Source organism: Calidris pugnax, unplaced genomic scaffold, assembly GCF_001431845.1.
Source record: "Calidris pugnax isolate Ruff unplaced genomic scaffold, ASM143184v1 scaffold276, whole genome shotgun sequence".
NCBI lineage: Eukaryota > Metazoa > Chordata > Aves > Charadriiformes > Scolopacidae > Calidris > Calidris pugnax.
Genome location: NW_015091112.1, coordinates 2,506,395 through 2,526,624, shown reverse-complemented (window position 1 = coordinate 2,526,624; position 20,230 = coordinate 2,506,395). Strand labels below are relative to the sequence as shown.

Here is a 20,230-nt window from a genome sequence, read left to right as displayed (position 1 = left end):
CACTCTAAGAGGTCCACTCATCTGATGGTAATTTTATTGTGTTTTAAGCACGATAGGATCGATTAGGACCTGTTTTTTCTCTAGTAGGAAAAACACCTCTAGTAGGAGGAAAAACAGAGCGGCATCTTAAGACAGCCAGAATCAAAACCTAGAAACTATGTTTTGGTGATCAGTGAAACAACAGAAAACAAAAGTAGTTGGAGACAAGACCATGAGAAACCAAAAGCTGAGAACAGTAACAGTTTGAGTGCTTGATACAGGGCTGGGCTGATCCTCTCAGCCATATATAGAATCATAGAACGGGCCAGGCCGGAAGGGACCTCCAAAGGTCATCGAGTCCCACCTCCCTGCAGTCACCAGGGACACACCCAACTAGACCATCTGAATTTTCTCATTGTTCTCCTAAAAAAGGAACCAAATTTAAAACTCAAAGCTTGCTCACTCATCCAGCTTTCAAGATTAACATCGGAATTTAGCGGTTGATGCCCCTCTTATTGTGTTAAGTATCAATCTCACAACTGTCAGGATATACATGACAAAAAACTCACTCAGAAGTGCTTTTAAGGCTCAGATCTCCTGAAGGCCAGCAAAACAAGGCAGAAAATATAAGGAATTTTAAATGGGTGAGGATTATCTATTAAAAGAGCTAAAAAATTTATTAGCAAAAGTAGCTACTGGGTTTATTTGAATTATAAAGTTTGGGTTTTTTTTTTAAAGAAGATTAAAGCAGATTGGAAAGAGGGAATTCAAACTACCTCCATATAAAACGTTTTCTCTAAGGAAAACACATGACTAGGATACATTTTTACCCATTAGACCTTCTGGTTATTACAATCAGCATCTGAAAAACTGCAACAGTGATACATTCTGACACAGTACCTTGCAGCCTCATCTTCCAGTCGCTTTTTCTGTGCAAATTCAGCTCTTCTTTTTTCTACCTCTCTTATTTTGTCCTGTTTGATCTTGTGGAGCTGCTCCAAGGCTAATTGCTGCGTGCTGTAACTTTCTCTCAGGTCCTAATGAAGAAACACAATGAAGTACATCAACAAGAGTGAAGTCAATCTTTTGAGAAAAGCATTCGGGCATTTTAATGCTTCGTGAACCAGGTTTTAATACAAATGGACAAAGCAGTATTAAGTTATTAATAGTCCTTGGAGGTCACTGTAAAGAAAGTCAAATAATCATAAGAGTAGTTGGCAGCTTTGCAAAGCCTTTGACGTAACTTTAGGCTTTCAAAGAGCCCTTCCAGTCATACCCCTGCTGGAAATGGCAGATACAACAGAGGAGAAGGGAAGGTCTAACAGTGAGTGTTCCAACACAACGTTATCCAAGGACACAGAGGGCAATGAAGCGTATTTTAAATAACTAACTACAAAGATCCATTTGCCGAGGAGGCAAACTTCAACTGAAAGCCAACACAATACCATAAACCTGAGAACGCATCCCCCCAGTAGGGCATTTGCCTTTGCAGTGCTGGCTGAGTGACCAGTCCTGTATTTAAATCAGAAAATCTTTATAAAATATCCAGAAAGCTTACCACTGTGGGAAGCCATAGCCTAAAGACACCAAGTCAGTGTCCTGCAGTTTTCCTGTATTTGTAAAGTTCACGGTTTTACTCTTGTTCTTTTGAACACATCCTTCAACTCACAGAAGAACAGAATGATACGGGGTTGGAAGGGACCTCTGGAGATCATCTAGTCCAACCCCCCTGCCAAAGCAGGTCCACCCAGAGCAGGTTGCACAGGAACGTGTCCAGATGGGTTTGGAATGTCTCCAGAGAAGGAGACTCCACCACCTCCCTGGGCAGCCTGTTCCAGTGCTCTGCCACCCTTAAAGTAAAGAAGCTCCTCCTCATGTTTAGATGGAACTTATGTTCAAGTTTGTGCCCATTTCCTCTTGTCCTGTCAATTCCTATTCCATCTGCCTCTGATAATAAACTTTTTCATAGCAGAAAGTCAGCATGTATCTTTGGAATAATTAAATTCACAGAAGAAAAAAAAAAAAATCAACAATAGAATTAGTTTAGCCTGTACTTCACTATGTTACAAAACATCAATAAGATACTACATTATCTTTTTCTTAGGAATCCTATTGATACAGACTGAACAATGCAACAGGTTTACCCTGACTCTTCATACCTGATCTCATAAATGTGAACAAAGGAATTAAGAATGATTTATTCTGACTACAATATGCACCTCTACCAACAATCACACTGCCTAAGATACATTGTGCAATTTATATGAAAAGGGCAAGATAACAATATTTCTGTGTCAGTGAATGTCTCTGTAGCAACAAATTAAAGCAAACAATTCACTACTATTTTCCCCCAAACATATTCAGCTGAGAATACTTTTTCTTCTCACTTAGCACAGAAACTGAGGATCACTATGGAAACAAAACTGCATTATAAAACCTCTTGTATCTTTGATTTAAGGACAGAAAATAACCCTTCTGCAAAATGGAAAGGTCAGTTAAGTCAATCTGAGAATAATTTATGGGGAGGAGGGGGAGGGAATAAATGAAAGTCAGATTTTTGACCCCAGCAGACAAAAGCAGTGTTGAGGAAAAATAGCAAGTAGGTTTTAGTACTGGGTTAATCTGAAGACTTAATAACATTGCATTTGCTGTGTCATATTCTGGCATTGATGCTATTTCTAATCTCTTAAACTTGACAGAAAATTCATTAACCTGACTCACAGCTTAAGTTGTAGGGATACAGGCAGAGCGAGACAGGTTGAGAGCAACAGAAGGGAAAGTGGGAGAAGACACTGCTTCCAACTAAGACAATATTTTTTTGATTGATGTTACTGTAACTAAAAATATCTGGGTAAAACAACTGAGTGAACGTAGATCAGTAAAAAATAAAATGGCTATCAGTGTTTTGCAGTTTGGCTTTCTAAGCAGGTAAGAAAATTTTAAGTCTTTAAGAAGATTTAAAAGGTAGCAGAAAGAAAAATAGCTTATCGATTTTCTTTTAGGAACATTTATTTAATAGAAGTTGTACATCCAAACAGAAAAGGTAAGCAGAGAAAAATTGCAAAATAATTAAAAACGAAAAGAGCCAAAGATTAGAAAATAACCTTAAGTAAGAGGAAGAGGTTGTTGAGACAGCTTAGCAGAGACAAAAGGCACTGAAGAACAGAATCATCCATATTCTCACACTGTAAGATAAGGTAGATAAAAAGCCAATTAATCTTTGTACTGTATTTTGAAAAACATATTTTAGGGAAGACTAAATGGTAGGTGCAGCCACTGAACACAGCAAGCCATGCAATAAACAAGTAACTAAAAATGCATGTTATATGTAGCCATTTTTTAAAAAGAAAAGGAACTCCTTAGATGTTTACAGATTTTTCTTTGTGTTCTTTTTACTGAAGAGTGCAGAGCCCTCATGCTGGCCCAGCATAAATCCATTACTTAAGAGTTAAAATAAAGTTCAGATCAGTGCCACTAGGAGTGAGCTGGTAAATGAAGTTAAGTGGGCACATGCTCCCCTGCCCAGGAGGTGCAGGCATTTTTAGACAAGTCCAGAGTTGCCTCTGAAACAAAAACACCTTCAGGGCCAGTGGTCAGTATTTCTTAACTTCTACACAAATCAGTGGCCTACTTTTACTTTTAGGACAACCTCCAAGTTTGCTACCAGATCTTGTATGGCGTACTATGAAATCCTGCATTTCTTACCATAAAAGTTAAATGCTCAGTCTACAATTCAAAAATTGTAGCAAATATAACCTCAGTACCATAAGAACAGAATTTGCAAGGGCCTGAGAAACTTCAATTCTAAATCAAAATGAATTCTAAAAGGCAAAGGTTGAGAGTGAGCAACAGTTGATTCATGCAAAGCAATGATTAGCAACAGATTCATATTTTAGTACATTAGCAATAGTTGTAAGTGCATTTTTTATTATGTTACTTGCTCCAAGACTTTTGCTAATTCTTATTTGACACTGGAAGTTGAAGAAAGCTTTTTGGAAGCCTGGCAGAAGTGCCACTAATCTTTATAACTGGATGGAGAAATAAAGATACTGTTTACTGGTGTGAGACTAAATATTGATAAAATGCACATACCTTAAGCTGACTGTTAAATGCATCCATTTCAGCAAGTTTAGAAGCAGTTTCTTTCTCAAGGGCATCTAGTTGTTCCTTAAGTCTTTGGCATAATTCTTCCTTTTCTAGGGATTTCTTGTGCACGGAACTGATTCCTGTATCTGCAGGATACAGAAGCAATTTTGTAAGGATCTCTGTTTTCACTAATTATTATTTTCCAAATATACACATGTTCCCAACTTCTTTCTTTAGAAAAATTCCTTGATTTACCTTTCTATTTGTATACAGTACAAAGAATAAATGGCCTCGCTTGTGCACGGAACTGATTCCTGTATCTGCATAAGGGAAGACAAGCAATTTTGTAAGGATTTCTGTTTTCACTAATTATTTTATTATTTTCCAAATATGCACATGTTCCCAACCTCTTTCTTTAGAAAAATTCCTCGATTTACCTTTCTATTTGTGTACAGCACAAAGAATAAATGGCCTCAACACCCAACTGAGACATACAGGCATTACATGTAATATACACAGAAAAATTTTAAAGGGTTGTTTGGTTTTTTTTGTTTCTTTTTTTTTCTTAATATCAGACCAATTCATAGCAAGCTTCTCTAGACAGGGACTTCCAGTGTGATTTGATGTAATGACCAGTGTGAATTTTACATAAATTAATTCCCTTGTGTTTACATTACCAAAAAAAGACAAGTTGTAATAGTATCTGTGGGCTGTTTACTCTGTGTTTTTTCTTAATATCAGACCAATTCATAGCAAGCTTCTCTAGACAGGGACTTCCAGTGTGATTTGATGTAATGACCAGTGTGAATTTTACATAAATTAATTCCCTTGTGTTTACATTACCAAAAAAAGACAAGTTGTAATAGCATCTGCGGGGTGTTTAGTCTATGCAAATAAGGTTTCATGCAAAATCTGTGCTTTTTCACAAAAAGGAAAGGAAATAATGGGATGCAGATGCAACAGTGATAAGATGGCACTAACTCAAAAGACATAAAAATGAAGGTGTGATTAACAACCCTGTAACCTTTGCCCTTTTTTTACAAGTGAAAAACCAGCAGCACAAACCAAAGAGAAATTCATTTGCAGGCACTTACTCTGAGTGTTTTCTAGTTGAGCATTTTTAATTCTTTCAGTTAACAGTTGTTTTTCGGGAACTAAACAGATGAGTTTATTCTGATAGTCCTGTAGATATTGAAGAAAACAAAACACAACTTCAACTCATGTTAAGGAAGTGTGGATGCAAGCTATCATTATGGGGCAGAGGAAAAAATTACTGGTATACTCTCAATATGAATACTATTAGAATTAAATACTTTTTGATCCAAAAGCATTAACATAGATGGAAAAAAGCCAAAAACAAACAACAAACCAGACATGCTAAAAGTGTAAATATTATTATGAGAACATCTGACTGCCCCAACCCTAATGTAAACCAGTAACTTTCTGTGACACACAAGAACATGAAAAGAAGTCTCCCTGATGCACAGCAGCATTACATAAAAATACAGCAGAGAATGATTTATGGCAGTCAATTGATTTGAAATAATTTGTGTATTGCTATGGCAGTCAATTGATTTGAAATAATTTGTGTCTTCCTATTCAAAGAGATAAAAAATAAAAAAGAGAAAAGAGCAGCAGGGTAATTCACTCCAAAGACCAACTTGCTCTGCATAGAGAAAATCATTTCTCGCAAAAATTAGAGTCTGGAGCCATAAAAGAATTCATAATTAAAGGGAAGTCGTTATTATCAGTTCACATAAGAACAGTTGAGGTTTTGACTACTGTCCTCATTCAGCTATCAGCTTGTTGTAGTACATGTAATCATTTCTTTAACATTGCAAATAAAACTAAAAATCTATGCAGTGCTGATATCCTTGACAACTTCCTCTCTCTCCTATTCACTACAATTCACTCTTCCTCCCTACAGGTACGAAATTATCAACAGCATTATGGAAACACAGAAGAAGTAGTGAAGGAAAACTACAAGCTTAACATCAAGTCACACACCTGAAGCTGCTGCTGTAGTTGCTTGACTTCCATAATTCCTTGGTCATATTTCTTATCTAATGCCTCCAGCTCAGTTTTCCGAATTTGCTTTTTGCTTCGAATATCTTGCAACCTGCCTGAGATCTGCTGATGTTTGTCCGTCTGGAAGGAAAGCAAAGACAGACTATACCACATGCAGCAAGTAACACTTCTTCACCAAATCTGTGGCTGATTAGTTCATGATCAAGTCTTTAAAAAAAACCCAAAAAACCTTGGTTGCTCATCCAAAGCAAGCTGAAACTCATGGTAGGCCATTAATGTAAATTTTAAGATTTGTATACTTTAAAATACTGTATTTCAAGACGTGTAGTGAAATTTCTGTCTTACCAGGGCTTCTAATTCAAGATTAAGGCTCTTCTTTTTAGAGGTCAACTTGACAATTTCTTCTTGTTCCCTGTTACGTTGATTAAGAAGCTCTTGGCGACGAATTCTCTCCCATTCCAATCGCCGCTGGCGCTCAAGTTCTTGCTTTGCTGCCTGCAGAAAAGTGACATGACCTTAAATTACAATGGAGATGCACAACTCGAAGATCATGATTTAACGTGATATGCTCTATTTCTAAATAGTGTAACAGCAACACAACATATTATCTTTTGTAAATGCTTTTATACACTTCAGCATCAAAGAATGGAGGAAGAGATCCTTTTGGATTCTTCATGCCATGCTCCTAACTTTGGATGAAGAAAAGCTACATAATTCAGAGAGAAAGTCTGTTTAACTCAGACTATTGCCCATAAACGAGCATATCGACAGATATTACTCATAACCTCCTCTGAGCATTTCACAGAACTAGAATAAACATGCGCTGAGACACCGGATATTACTCATAACCTCCTCTGAGCATTTCATAGAACTGGAATAAACACGCAAGTCTTATGCATGCGCTGAGACACCGAGTAGAAGCAAACTCGTCTCAAGTTCAACTGTCAAAATATTATCAGTTGTGAGTTCAGTACAGCCTTGTTTGGTATACTGAGTTTTGCATAAATCCAAGAAGTCTGTCCAAGAAAAATCTCATCTGTCCTATGGAGCATCTGAAAATCTCCAGCCTATACTTGATTTATAACAGACACAGTGGTTTCAGACAGAAACGGTGTTCTCTCTCCAAGACAACCCGCCAGTGGCCATGGGAGGAGACAGAACCAAAGCCAGCATTCTAATCTTGAATGCTCTGTCAAGTGGATACTGTCCTCATGTACATATTCCTTAAAGAATTTAAAAATAATTTCAAGAAAACAACCTCCCGCCTTTCTATTTCTTTTCTCCTTTCTTCTTCCCTTTGTCTTTCCAACTCCCGTTGTCTCTCCAGCTGCCTTTCCATTTCCAGCTGTTTTTTCCGTTCCTGTTCCTGACGTTCCCTCTCTCTTCGCTCTTGTTCTTCTCTTTCTTTCTGAGCTTTACGTTCAGCCTCTCTCTGCTGCTGTTCCAAGAGGACCTGACGGCGTTTTTCCAGCTCCATATTTCCTCTCTCATAGTTGGCTTTCCTTTTGTCCTCAAATGTCACTAGAATAAAGAAAGATAGTTATTTCTGTCCTGTGCAAAACACTGCTCTTAAACAAATACCTCAGTTATGCTACTAAAGATACATACTTTCTTTTTGGCAAGCTCAGGTTGTTGGGTCATGGATGACATAAGCATCTTGCATTTGTTAAAAGTACTATTTTTCTTTTCAAAAATACCTTTAAATTTTCCTAAGTCAATTCCAATTGCAAAAAAAAATAAATGTCGTCACTTAAAACTGACCACAAAAATTCCTAAGTCAATTCCAATTGCAAAAAAAAAATAAATGTCATCACTTAAAACTGACCACAAAAATTACTTCAACTTTAGAGGCAACATAAAAGAACAGCTTTTATAAGCTAGGAGAAGACTCTCTTCTGTTAAAAAGGTTTTCTGCTGTGTGAGAAGTATTAACACCCAGAGAAAGAGTTTAGCTTTTAAGGGTGTTCCCTGTAAGAGCTTCTGGAGGTAAAACCAGCAGAAAACAAAACAGGCTCAAGCTCAATTACTGCAGTACAGGATAAAAAGAGATACAAAGGAATAGTTTAGGCTTCCAGCAGCCTTCCTTTCTAAAAGAGAGGCAAGTCGTGTCTCGCAGTGTGTGTGTAAAGAGACCTTTGCTGGTAGCATCAGGGAGTCAACAGCAGAATCCATGTTATGTGCAAATTCCATCTAGCTTTCAGAGAATTAAAGTTCTTTAGAACCCCTTGTTTTCAAAACATCCAGAACAAAGTAACGCCATGAACTTTCAGCTGAATAAAAATTAGCAGCAGCGTGGCAGCACTTGGCCATGAAGGATTTCTTTTCCAAAATACATTATTAATCAGCACACTTTCCCCTCCCTACAGGTAAAAATAGCCCCTATCTCTGCCTTCTCAATTCTATTAGATGTAATAGGCTGACTACATCACCTTAACAACCTTGCCACCACCCAAGTTAAAAGGGATCGAGCTCCTGAAATGAAGCTCCCTAGAGATTTGAATGTCTTCCACTTTCTAAAGCCTTCACTGCCCTTCAAAGACAGCCCTATAAATTAAGAACATGAGCCCTATTTTACCCGGCTGTTTTTTCTGTGGCTCCTCCTCTTGCACAGGCTGGTAAGGTGGCAGAGTTCCATTTATATTTTCAGTATATTTTCCACTCCTGGAGAGAAAACCAAAACCCACCCCTGTTAAAGAACAGAACTATTTTCTTTGTATAAAACGTGGCAGAGTTCCATTTATATTTTCAGTATACTTTCCACTCCTGGAGAGAAAAAAACAAAACCCACCACTGTTAAAGAACAGAATTACTTTCTTTGTATAAAACACTTTTTAGTCCGGAGAAGAGAAGGCTGAGGGGGGATCTGATCAACACCTGTAAATACTTAAAGGGTGGGTGTCAAGAGGAAGGGGCCAGTCTTTTTTCAGTGATGCCCAGAGACAGGACAAGAGGAAATGGGCACAAACTTGAACATAGGACCTTCCATCTAAACATGAGGAGGAACTTCTTCACTTTGAGGGTGGCAGAGCCCTGGAAGAGGCTGCCCAGGGAGGTGGTGGAGTCTCCTCCTTTGGAGACATTCCAAACCCACCTGGACACGTTCCTGTGCAACCTGCTCTGGGTGGACCTGCTTTGGCAGGGGGTTAGACTAGATGATCTCCAGAGGTCCCTGCCAACCCTGTATCATTCTGTCATTCTGGGAAATTACATTATGCTTTGCTGCCCTCAGCGATATACCTGAAAGAAGGTGGTACCAGTTCAAGAGGCAGAGTGAGAGGCAGAGGCTGTCCAGCTTTGGCCATGTCGGTCAGGTGCATGGCTAACACAAACTCATCGGCTTTCAGCTGCCCATCTCCATCGATATCAGCCAACGACCTGCAGTTTTAACAGCAATAATCATCATCACAATTCATCGGCTTTCAGCTGCCCATCTCCATCGATGTCAGCCAACGACCTGCACAGTTTGAACAGCAATAATCATCACCACAATCAATCACAAACGATAACTAAAATAATTTACTGTAAAAATAATTTTTAAAATAGAGAATTCCTGGGAAATGCTCTGGTAAAAGTAATTACAATTAATAACATGAATAGTTGATGAAAGGGGACATTATTTTGTTTAATAATGTGCTGCTATTCAGATGTTTTCGTAAAATACAGCAAAAAGCATAGGCAAGGTTAAGAGACATATCTTGATTTATTGCATCAACAAGAGAAGAGCTAGGAAGAGAATCCAGGACTCTTCTTAACCAGCTGAAAATGCTAGAAAACACTTTTTTTTTTTTTTAATTAAAAAAATCCAAACATTAAGTTACATCAAATTCTATAACATGATCCTTTGCATAGAATTATAGAATTGTTTTTTCTCCTCGCATCTCCTGGGCAGGGCAGGGAAGAGGTGAGGTGCTGCAGTGCACCTTGCAATGGGTAGGAAAAGAATCACCTAAGCCCTGTGAGGAGAGGGCAAACCACACAATCGTCTCCTTGGCCTACAAAATGCTTCCCACACAACCTGAGGAGGAATGGGAACAGTGAAACGTTTCCAGAGATGCAGGCAAGAAAGCAGGAACCTTTCTCAAAGAACAATCTATGCAGATCCAATTGCAGGAATGTATCCTTAGACTGCACTTAAGTTAAATGCTTAATAAAAAGAACTGCTCATTAAAAAAAAAAAAAAAAAGGCAGTTTAAAAAAAACACATTAAAGAAAAAAGGAAACTACAAAACAAAACCACCGCAGTGAAAAACAAAAGCAGGAGATGATGAAATGAGATTTGCATTATGTTCACAGACCAGCACTGAACAGTACTGTTATTGCAATACTGTATCCCAGGAATACAGTACTCCAGTAGAAATATGGGTAATTCCTTTGGGCAAAACTGAAAGTTGGGCTGTTAATCCTCTACGTGGGGACACAGACCTCCTGGCATTGGCTACTTATCTTCAGGCTTGGCACCCAGGAGGAAAACAGTCGCTAAATGCCTGCTTTATTTTCCCCATACTCCAGAGCAGAGGAATACAACCCCAAACTCCTTTTTTTACCTTCACGGCATGAAACAAAACAAGCTGAATGAATATGAGGCATATTTCAGCTTGCTGCTGCTAGCGACAAACAAATGACTGCCCTGAGATAAAGAGCAGAAGAAAGGGGACTTGGAAAGAGCTGTAAAGCATCAAGCTATTGTGCATTCTGCTGGGCCAGTAAATTTTATGTATAACATCCAAGTTATGTCTGAAGGCGTAATCCAAACTACCATATGCAGCAGGGCAGAAAGCCTTCAGACAACTGTAACCATTTCCACCACCACAGGAAAGAAAAGTCTTAACAAATGCGTAATAGTAGATTCTTTATAGGAACTGCAATAAAATTCTAAAAAGGTAAAGGGTTACTTCATTTTTAATCTTTCTCCGTATTTTAAAACTAACAAGCTTGATTTCAGAATCCTACTTTTAAAATGGACAAACCCTCAGCTCAGCTAAAATAGTGCATAACTGAATCAGAAACTGAAATTAGCACCTGTACTATTATATGGAGTTTAACAAACACAAAGAGTGAAAAAATTATATTATGTCAAGGCGCCTCTTGAAAATGTACTCAAGAACAAACTAGTTTAAGAAGTAGCTTAGTTTCAGTTTATGATTTTAGATCTATGGTGTCCCTTTATTATTTCTTATTAAATAAAGTACTTTTCCTCTCTTAACACCATAAAGACATTGAATTCATAATCAGTAACTAAACTTACCAAATAGTAGCCAACTGAGTTTGTGAAAGGTTTGATTGCAGAAGGGCATTCCTGGCTTGAAATCCTTAGTGAAAGTGTAAAAGATTTTAATAAAAATAAATACTTTGAACAAAGATTCACATGTAGCAAAAAATGGGTCATGAACTGGGGCATGTTTATTTTTAATATTAATCTAATCCATTTTCATCAGCGGCTGACTGTTGGCTTTACTTCCAGGCTTAACAACAGGCATTACAACCTGAACACAATAAAGACGTAAGTACTCTTGTGTGCTTTTTTTCCACTCAGAGCACCTAACAGAAAAACTGACATGAAAAATGGATATTTATGCTAATCCCCACAGCTGTTACAAAAGCACAGCTGAACTGTCTACCTAAACCTCGAGTTAGCAGGCTGGAAAGCTGTCAGCTTTCCTTCGATAACAAAGCAGCACATCTTTTCTAGGCAGGTCGATGAAACCTTCCGCTGACAATCAACTGAACAAAATAAAAAAAGCATTGAGTCCCTTTCTTGAAAGGGAGAATTGTCCTCCTTTTTTTGGAGGCCAGGAAACTGAGGCGGAGGCTTGGGAAGATCTTATTCAAAATGAGAAATCTAGTAGGCTACAGAAATACAAACTGACTTCACATCTACTAACTGCTGGGCCAGTGTTCCACGTGCTGCATTGCAGTCAGTAATCCAGTTTTGTACAAACTGTCATAAAAATCTACTCTTGTATTAACTTTGTCTTTTGAAACCACTGTAACGCCAGGGCACAGCTCAAACATCACTGAGAGTCAACAAGGAATGACTCCCCTAAACTACTTTTGAAAAATTCCAATCAATGGCTGCAGTGGCTTTCCCAAACTGTTGTCTTTAAGAAGATAAAGCTCAAATATCTAAGCAATTACAAATACATATACACAGGAGCACATGGTACAAAAATGATCGTGAGACATTTTACAAAGTCATAAGAAAGAGTCTCAGTCCCAAGAGTGATGCTTGAAAAACAACTGCTGACTTTATGGAAATAACTTCCCCATCCTTATGGTTCTCAGGCTCTTAACACTGACACTCTTCTCCCCCTGACTGCTGCTGTAGCTTCCCAAATATACCCGGGGAGACTGCTGCCTCCTCAGGCCCCTCCAGGTCCTCACAGAGCCCAAGTCAATAAACTGGTACCCATTTCCATTTTTTGACTGACTGGAACCAGTAGCTGAAACACATGCCCTCCTGCATAGGTCTGAATGTCAACAATTTCAGCTTTTATTTCATATGGAAGTCAAATTTCAAGCCTGGATTCCATCCCTCAGCCTGCAATGTCCCAGAGGCAAAAAACACTGCTGGTTTTCCCCCTCCATATCAAATGCCTGATAAATGCCTGATACACACCTGATAAATATCCACTCATACTTTTATCAAGACTGTTAAATTTCTGCCTGTATTTTAATCTGGAGGCCTGAGGAACCGCCCAGTCTGTGGATACAATCTTTGGTGAATTCCCAGCTAACGAAGCACTGGAGGAAGAATTTGAACTGTAAGAGAATTTAAAAAAATTAAAAAAAAAAATAGAGAGAAAGAGAGAACTGTAAGTTACTTAGCTTAATAAACAGGCATTGGAACAGAAGATATATAACATATTCTGGTAATATGAAACAACATCCACAAAGTTTTACCTCTGCTAACATGCTATAAGTATTTTCATCACAAATATGAGATTTTAATGTGAAAGTAGGGACACATATCTGAAAGGAAACTCTTGAATTCAAGGTCCTGTTCCCGTGGTATTGCAGGCACTTCTGCCAAGTAATTCATCTGTCCACCACTGCAAAATACCACTATAGGAAACTACAGGAAAACATCTTGACTTTCACAAGGATTTTTACAAGGGCTGTAAAGCATTGGGCAGCTAAGTCACTTTTAAAATGTATGCAAATGAATAACGAGCATAAAAATTTATCTGAAAAACTCACAACCCAAAGCAAATTCTACAGCTGCTAAAGCCACTATATTCCACCTCTACCTATTCTTTTTATTAGTGACAGTTACAGGCTGAACAGTTTTTCCAACTCATTTGGTTTCTGCAGAATAGCACTTGGAGTCTTTAGTTGTACCTATAAAACTTCTACCTGCAACTCCCAGCAGTTTCACCGTGTCCCATCTTTGAAGATCAGACAAAACCAGGTGCATCCAGCCTGCCTTGTTTAAGGGAATCCCCTACTCTGTCAAGCAAAAAACTATTTGCAGTGTTATCCAAAGTAATAAAGTAAAGAATGTTGATATAAACAAAGCCTGTTGGGCACGGCACTGGATAGACATGTGATTAGATAAAATGATGGGGAAAATGCTGTCAACAGTAGCACTGAAGAAGAGCTACTTTGCAACGTTACACCACCAGAAAAAAAATGCTTTCCAATAGAAAAAAAAAAAAAGAAAAAAGATTATTACAGGCACACACCATGCCTACAATCATCTTGCTGTACATCAGCTAGCAGCAGGTGTCTGCCTATACAAGCAGCTCAAAGTTAGACATGTGTTCATCCTAGATGTCCTGTATCAGGTGCAAGCACTTCTAAGTCACCTTCTGGAAGTGAGACAGGACCAAGATGGCCTCTGTATTGTCTTTTGGGAGACTGTTCCCTGGGTGCCCAGATATACCTAGTCCCTCCCTCACTTTGTCTCGGCGAAGCTTGACAATCAGTGAAGCAGAGCAGCTGATGACAAAGACTCATAATCTTCTAATATTCATAAAACAAATTCACACATAAATATTTATAACAAGTATTATTCTTACATGCCTGCTAAGTACATAGTTTCCTCTATAATGAATGAGCACATCAATCCATAAACATTGCTTTTATAACCACTTAGTAAGTTTTACTTCCATTTGCTAATGAGGTACATTGCTTTCTTTTTGGCAGTGCCTTCTCTCCGAGAACTCATGTACTTTGGATAGTTTTGTCAAACTTCCTGAAAATATTATTTACTGTGCAGAACAAAGCATCTCTTTTCAGTCGCGGTAGGTCACATTAGACTAATTTTTAATGAATATACTCTGAAAATAGAAATGCTCTATAAATTTTGGAAGGCATACTGCTCAAGTTTAAGATATAACTGTTTTAAACTTAACTGTCATACCTGCTAGATCCTAAATCGATTAGTGACTGTGCCTTCTGCATACTAGTACCACCAAACCCTCCTGACATGGGGCCTAAAGAACCAGTATGAGGCAGCGCTGAAACAAACAAACACAAAAAATTAAAACCAAAATCTGTAAAGCAACTGGGTATAAGGTAATGCTTTGTAATAAACACTCACGGCTTTGACAGAAGAAAAGCTAATCACTGCCTTGTTGTTAAGGTTAACCAGTTAGAAACCATTTGACAGATGTGAAAAAATACGTTTAATATTTATTTTTTAAGTCGCATGCAAGTATTGGCATTCCTGTCTGAAATATGCCATAGAGAAAATAAGGTTCACAATTCTGAAAGTGAATATTGGGCTGTACTACACTTACTTGAAGAGAAAGGTACGGACAAAGGCTGCAGAAGGCTGGATGTTCCGTTTGGCAACGAAGAGGTACTGACAGAAGGCACCAGGGGAGCAGAGATGACCAAAGGAGGGACAGAAGTCATGGAGGTCAGAGACATGGGAGCTAACGGTGTGATCGTAGACATAGAGGGCGGCATGGACAGGTTTGGCATACTACCCATTCCTACAGCAAAAGTAACAATTTGTCATTTAATATTGCAGAGGCTCCAGCAAGAAATTGGCTCCATTATATTAGGCAGAACCTACACACAGCAACCTGCATCCAGAGATACAGTGAGTTAAAACAGATGCTCATGTATAATATTTCCTTTTTCTCTAAAGTTTAGACAAGACAGCTCACAGAGGAAAATATACTGAAAAACATGAACTTAAAAATAAATAAAACCTTACAAGCGACTCATTCTCAAGGTAGATTTACCTAGTATTTAATAACAGAATAAAATCCAGGTTTTGATAATTGCAGCTGTAACTAATTCTTCGATGAGCCTTTCCAAGTCTGGCCCCTGAGAGAGAACTACAGCGCAACTCAAACGTTGTGACAATCTGCTACAGGAAAAAACTGATGCTGTTTCTGAACTAAGCTTCTTCCAAGCATTGGCCTTGGAAGAATCTGTACGGGTGTGAAGTCCATACTGAGGGACCCAGGACCAGCAAATGATTTATTTGAGTTGCCTAAAGCAAATAAGGGCACTTAATTAACCTTGTGGAAGACAACAATACGCAGATACTACGATGGAAGTATACTAGGATGTCATCATATGCCAACCACAGCTATCTATAAACGTAGCACTTGCATGCAAACACACAAGATTTACTGATGGGCAGACATTTAAAATCATGTATGTAATTAATATATGCATACAGCATAGAAGTATGCACTAATTTTGTAATCAGGCTAAAGTCATTATGTAGACTTTGCTCTACAAAACAACAAAATAACAGCAGGCATGCACCGAATCCCCAAGCTCGGTCAAAAAAAGAAAAAGAAAGTTAAAATAATTATGTCTATTTTGGCTATATGAGCAATTGAGTAATCTGATTGATTTTGAAAAAAAGTTTAAAATAAGTGTTCTACCGAAACTTTGACCTTTACTAAGTTTAACTTTAAAACCCCTGAATATAAATAGGTGAATGAGTAGGAGGGAGACAAAAAAAGACCTTCAGTACAAGATGACAGCCTGTAAATCAGATGGCAAATGTGAATGGCCTTCTTGCACCTCACATCAAAATTCAATAGAAGGTTTTTCCTTTATTATTAAATGTCTTTGAAGCATGAAATTATCAAAAGTGTCAAGAAAGTGATTTTGTGAATTTCCTAAATCAGAATAGTTTTTTTTACCGATTCGCTCAACTGTAATGATCAGATTAATCTTGTATTTGGCTGCAATTATCTGTGCTTTTTTACCTCTGAACACTAAGTAATTATATATTCATAAGTACCAAAGCGAGCTGACATTAGCGGTGAAAATACTGGAGTTTGTTTCATGACAGGAGGGAGAACCGCAGGCAAGTGCTGTCCTTGCAATTTCAGCTTGATGAGTTTCATGGCTATAGAGAACTCCTGCTGATCCATTTTTCCATCCTTGTTCAGGTCTGATAGTGTCCTTAAAAATAAAATAAAATGAAATTTAAAAAGCCCACACGGAAGAAATGTAAAGTTAACTTTTTCACTTAATGAGCAGCTTTTCCATCAAATTTGTTTACTGCTTTTCTACAAGAAAAGACGAACTTATTGCAACCATTTATAGATTTTCTACTTCTGACAACATTCAGACCCTCAGAATTTTGCAGTTCATAATTCTTCTAGTTTGCCAACCTACAGGTATTGAAGGTCAACCTGGGCTTCCAAACATAATGCTTGTCTAGCTGCATTAAGTATAATTCATTTGGTAGTCTTCTGCAGAGTTCAGTTTTAAAGTTGCTGTGTATTTAATATTTAATACCTGAAAAAGTAGGAAGACACTTAGAAAAGCAGTCGTCTCCTGCTCAGTGGATACACTTGTTGCTACAGATATGCCTCTGCTATGTTTCCTTCTATGCTACTAGCCAGACAAACTAATTTAATTTCATGTCTGGTATTGTAAGGAATTAATGCAAGAATCTGAAACATGAGGATGCAGAAACCTGCTAAAGGCACTATCTACCTCTGTGAAAACTGCATTAACTCACAAACAGCATGTGGTGTGTTTTGTTTTGGTTTTTTTTAAGACTGATATCCACACTGTCTTCCTTTGACAATCCTCCAAATAAACTTCAATACAACAGGAAATATATGCAACAGGGCATACATAAACAGACAAAAGCTCTGGTGAGATAGAAAATCTAAAATCTTATCAATACATAACATGCAAGGAATGTAAATAAAATTAGGAGAAAAAAAACCCCAGACTTAATATTAAACTACATTTTCCATTTCATAGCTTCATTCTGTTACTATTCAGTATAAAAGTCCAAGGTTCCATGCAAAAGTTTCCTTACCACTCTTCTTTGAGGAAGAAACTAACTTTGCATTCAGTTAGTTTCTTTAACATTCTTTCACAAGCGAGTTGTTCTTAATTATTATGAGCCTCTACTCCATATCTTTTAGCACGGGTACATCTTGATAACAACTAAGCACCCCAAACCAAAATGCAATATTCTGGTGAAGACTGGAGTTACGAAGAAGAAAATGTCTGTTTCAAGTGTTGCAACCACCACACGCATGCCGCAAAGAACAGCATTTTTTTCAGCTCCTGTAGTACAGCGTTGGTCACTATCTTAGAGGGGATTATAACTGACCTCCTACTAACATCTTCTGTGGCTTCAGATTTCTTTTTTCTCTGTTTTTTACTTTCAGTATATTCTCCACTCCCAGTTTAGCAGCATATAATTTTTCCCACGCTTAATCTTATCACCATTTTTTAGTGGTTACTAGTATTTCAAACACAATTCAATTTCGTACCTCCAGAAATTCATTAACCCATTATTTACCTCTTTTTCCATATTATTATTAAAAATATTAAGACAAAGCTTAACAATGACTTTTGTGGCACTCCAACAGGCACTTCCCTCTACGAAAGCCTCGCAATTTATCATCACATTTTGTTTCAAGCACTTCCTATAGTTTAGAAAGTCTGTGTTCAAAACGATCCAACATGAATTAACATCATAAGAAAGACTTAGAAAGATATTCCTTTTTAATTTAGTGTTGGTACACATATAGGTTCAATCCTTCCTCTAAATGTAATAAAACCGAAGCAATAATTCAGGTTACACTCCTGCTTTGACTACCAAAAGCCTCTTTGAGGCAACACAACATATCAAAGTATTTGATTGCTGCACATCTCCTATCTTTAAAAAAAAAAAAAAGAAAAAGTAAATAATACCTTACCATATTTCAGCAAGGACTGAAGAGGGTAGACCCGATTGCAAAAAAAAGGTACGTGCTTGATCACCTATAATAAACAAAAAGACAGACAGACTTTTAAACTACAGATTTTCAGAAGACCTCAGCACTCTGTTGTGGGACAGATTTTCAGACTGAACCGGCAGGTTGGATGCCAAGCTTTCCAGTTTCATGCCACCTAACCCCCTCCCTGGTGACAGCAATTGTCAGATACCCACGTATTCTGTAATCCTCACTCTTGCTCTGGGGAAGTGAGTTCAAGGAGCTAGAAAAAGCTTTAACAGGTCACAAATCAATAGCTGCCAACAGTTTAAAGATGTAAAGATTTAAAGAAGTAAGTGTGACTGAAAATTTAGTCCTGGCCCAATTACTTTTCCAGGAAAGCATGTGCATGCTATTTATTTTCTTCTCCTTCATCAACCTAACTTTAGCCCGTATTGCTTATCTATGTGCATGCTATTTATTTTCTTCTCCTTCATCAACCTAACTTTAGCCAGTATTGCTTCTCTAGAAAAACTGGAAAAATATTGTGTTCTAAGTAATATTCTGTTCCATCAGAGAATATCCGCTATTCAGTATTTCAGGGAGGGAATGGGAACTGTTGTGCAATTCCATACTCCATTCCACATGGGTACCCATTGTGCTGTTAAACAAACTCATAATAAGGTACAGATAGTGGTGTTTGTGCTTAGCTACAGTGATGCTGAAAACTTAAGACTTCAGGTTACTCTTTCAGCTCTTTCTCCCCTTAAATTTGTATACAACCTTTCATTTCAAGCACACGTCAAATAAATAATGAAGCCTCCAGACATGTGCAGGAAAGAGCCTTAAGGTGGCCTTAAAGTAGTCCCTGGGACTGCATACTTTTCAGCTGGTGGTAAACACCAACCTCCCAGAGCTGTGTGGCCAAAGCAGGAGTTACGTATCACTTAGCCAGAAGGTGTGCATGTTCCAAATACACAACTTCCCACTTCTTCCTCGGTCTTTTTTGGAGCAGAATGAGGAAAAACCGGGGCAGCGGAGTCACCAGGTAGGGCATTAGTAGATAGTTAAGCAGGTAGGGCTGGTCTTTAGTGCCCACCCACACACAAAGAAAGGGGCGTTCTTAAATTATGTTGTCTTTGCCAGTGAAATCGAGCCTTTTCTTCATGTCACAAGCAGATTCCTAAATTTAAAACCTGCGAATTCTGAGGTGCACAGCAACACGACCCAATTGTTTCAGAGGAGAAGCAGCTGAATGCAACCAGAACTGACAGCAGGCTATTGCAAAATGCCATCAGCCTATCTAGAACTCGCCGAAAGCCCAAGGGTTAATGAATTGCAAGCAGTCATTAACAAGGACAAGCTGTCAGCATCATCTCTCTCCCTGCCTCCTACCCCAAAACAAAGATATCTAACAGCACAGTATTCTCTAGCACAGCTCAGACAGAGGAGAGCCACTTCTGGTGTCTCTGGTGTCACTTGCCACAATAGCTACTGTAAGTGCTCCCTGGCAGCCTCCCATCTGGCCTGATTCTCCTCGGTTTTTGAAAGTAGACAGAATGATAATAATGATAAAATATAACTGCTGGCTGCAGAACCGATGGGGTTAACAGAAGAGCGCTCCTGTGCCAGACTTTAGCCCAAAGCTTGTAGAAATTTAGTAATAACCGGTGGCTGTTTGGCCAAAGAATATGGTAATTAGTCACAAAACAAAGGGCTAGAAATAGGATGTCGTTTTCAAACTGTTTTACAAAGGTACTTATGTGTACACAGAAGTTAATGTGTAATGCAGAGCCTGAGACCAACCTGTAATGTAGCCTCCTGTGGGTTTAAGGCTATCGAACTGCTTGTCATGCTTGGCCCGCTCTTCCGAGGTGATGGCCCATATGTTTGGACCTCCTAAGAAAAAAAAACAAACAACCAAACCAAAACAGGTTAAAGACTTTTAGAAATAAAGCAAAATAAAAGCTTGGCTTCTGGAGAGACAAAGTTAG

The 20,230-nt window shown here is 38.2% G+C and overlaps 1 protein-coding gene across 1 annotated transcript in view; it reads right to left on the bottom strand.

Moving 5' to 3' along the window:
• Nucleotides 1-879: 879 nt before the first annotated feature.
• Nucleotides 880-20,230, bottom strand: part of LOC106897508 (intersectin-2-like) — a gene marked incomplete at its 3' end in the record, with an annotated part of 47,437 nt that continues 28,086 nt past the window's right edge. Inside the window, exons 3-18 of the mRNA XM_014958180.1 lie at nt 20,043-20,135; nt 18,240-18,303; nt 16,310-16,473; nt 14,835-15,032; nt 14,456-14,552; nt 12,710-12,852; nt 11,339-11,402; nt 9,331-9,468; nt 8,669-8,754; nt 7,352-7,614; nt 6,439-6,588; nt 6,073-6,213; nt 5,160-5,247; nt 4,072-4,211; nt 3,084-3,164; nt 880-1,016 (exon numbers count right to left, since the gene is read on the bottom strand). Of these exons, the coding sequence (XP_014813666.1) occupies nt 880-1,016; nt 3,084-3,164; nt 4,072-4,211; nt 5,160-5,247; nt 6,073-6,213; nt 6,439-6,588; nt 7,352-7,614; nt 8,669-8,754; nt 9,331-9,468; nt 11,339-11,402; nt 12,710-12,852; nt 14,456-14,552; nt 14,835-15,032; nt 16,310-16,473; nt 18,240-18,303; nt 20,043-20,135 (2,047 nt within the window). The remainder of the gene's footprint in view (nt 1,017-3,083; nt 3,165-4,071; nt 4,212-5,159; nt 5,248-6,072; nt 6,214-6,438; nt 6,589-7,351; nt 7,615-8,668; nt 8,755-9,330; nt 9,469-11,338; nt 11,403-12,709; nt 12,853-14,455; nt 14,553-14,834; nt 15,033-16,309; nt 16,474-18,239; nt 18,304-20,042; nt 20,136-20,230) is intronic.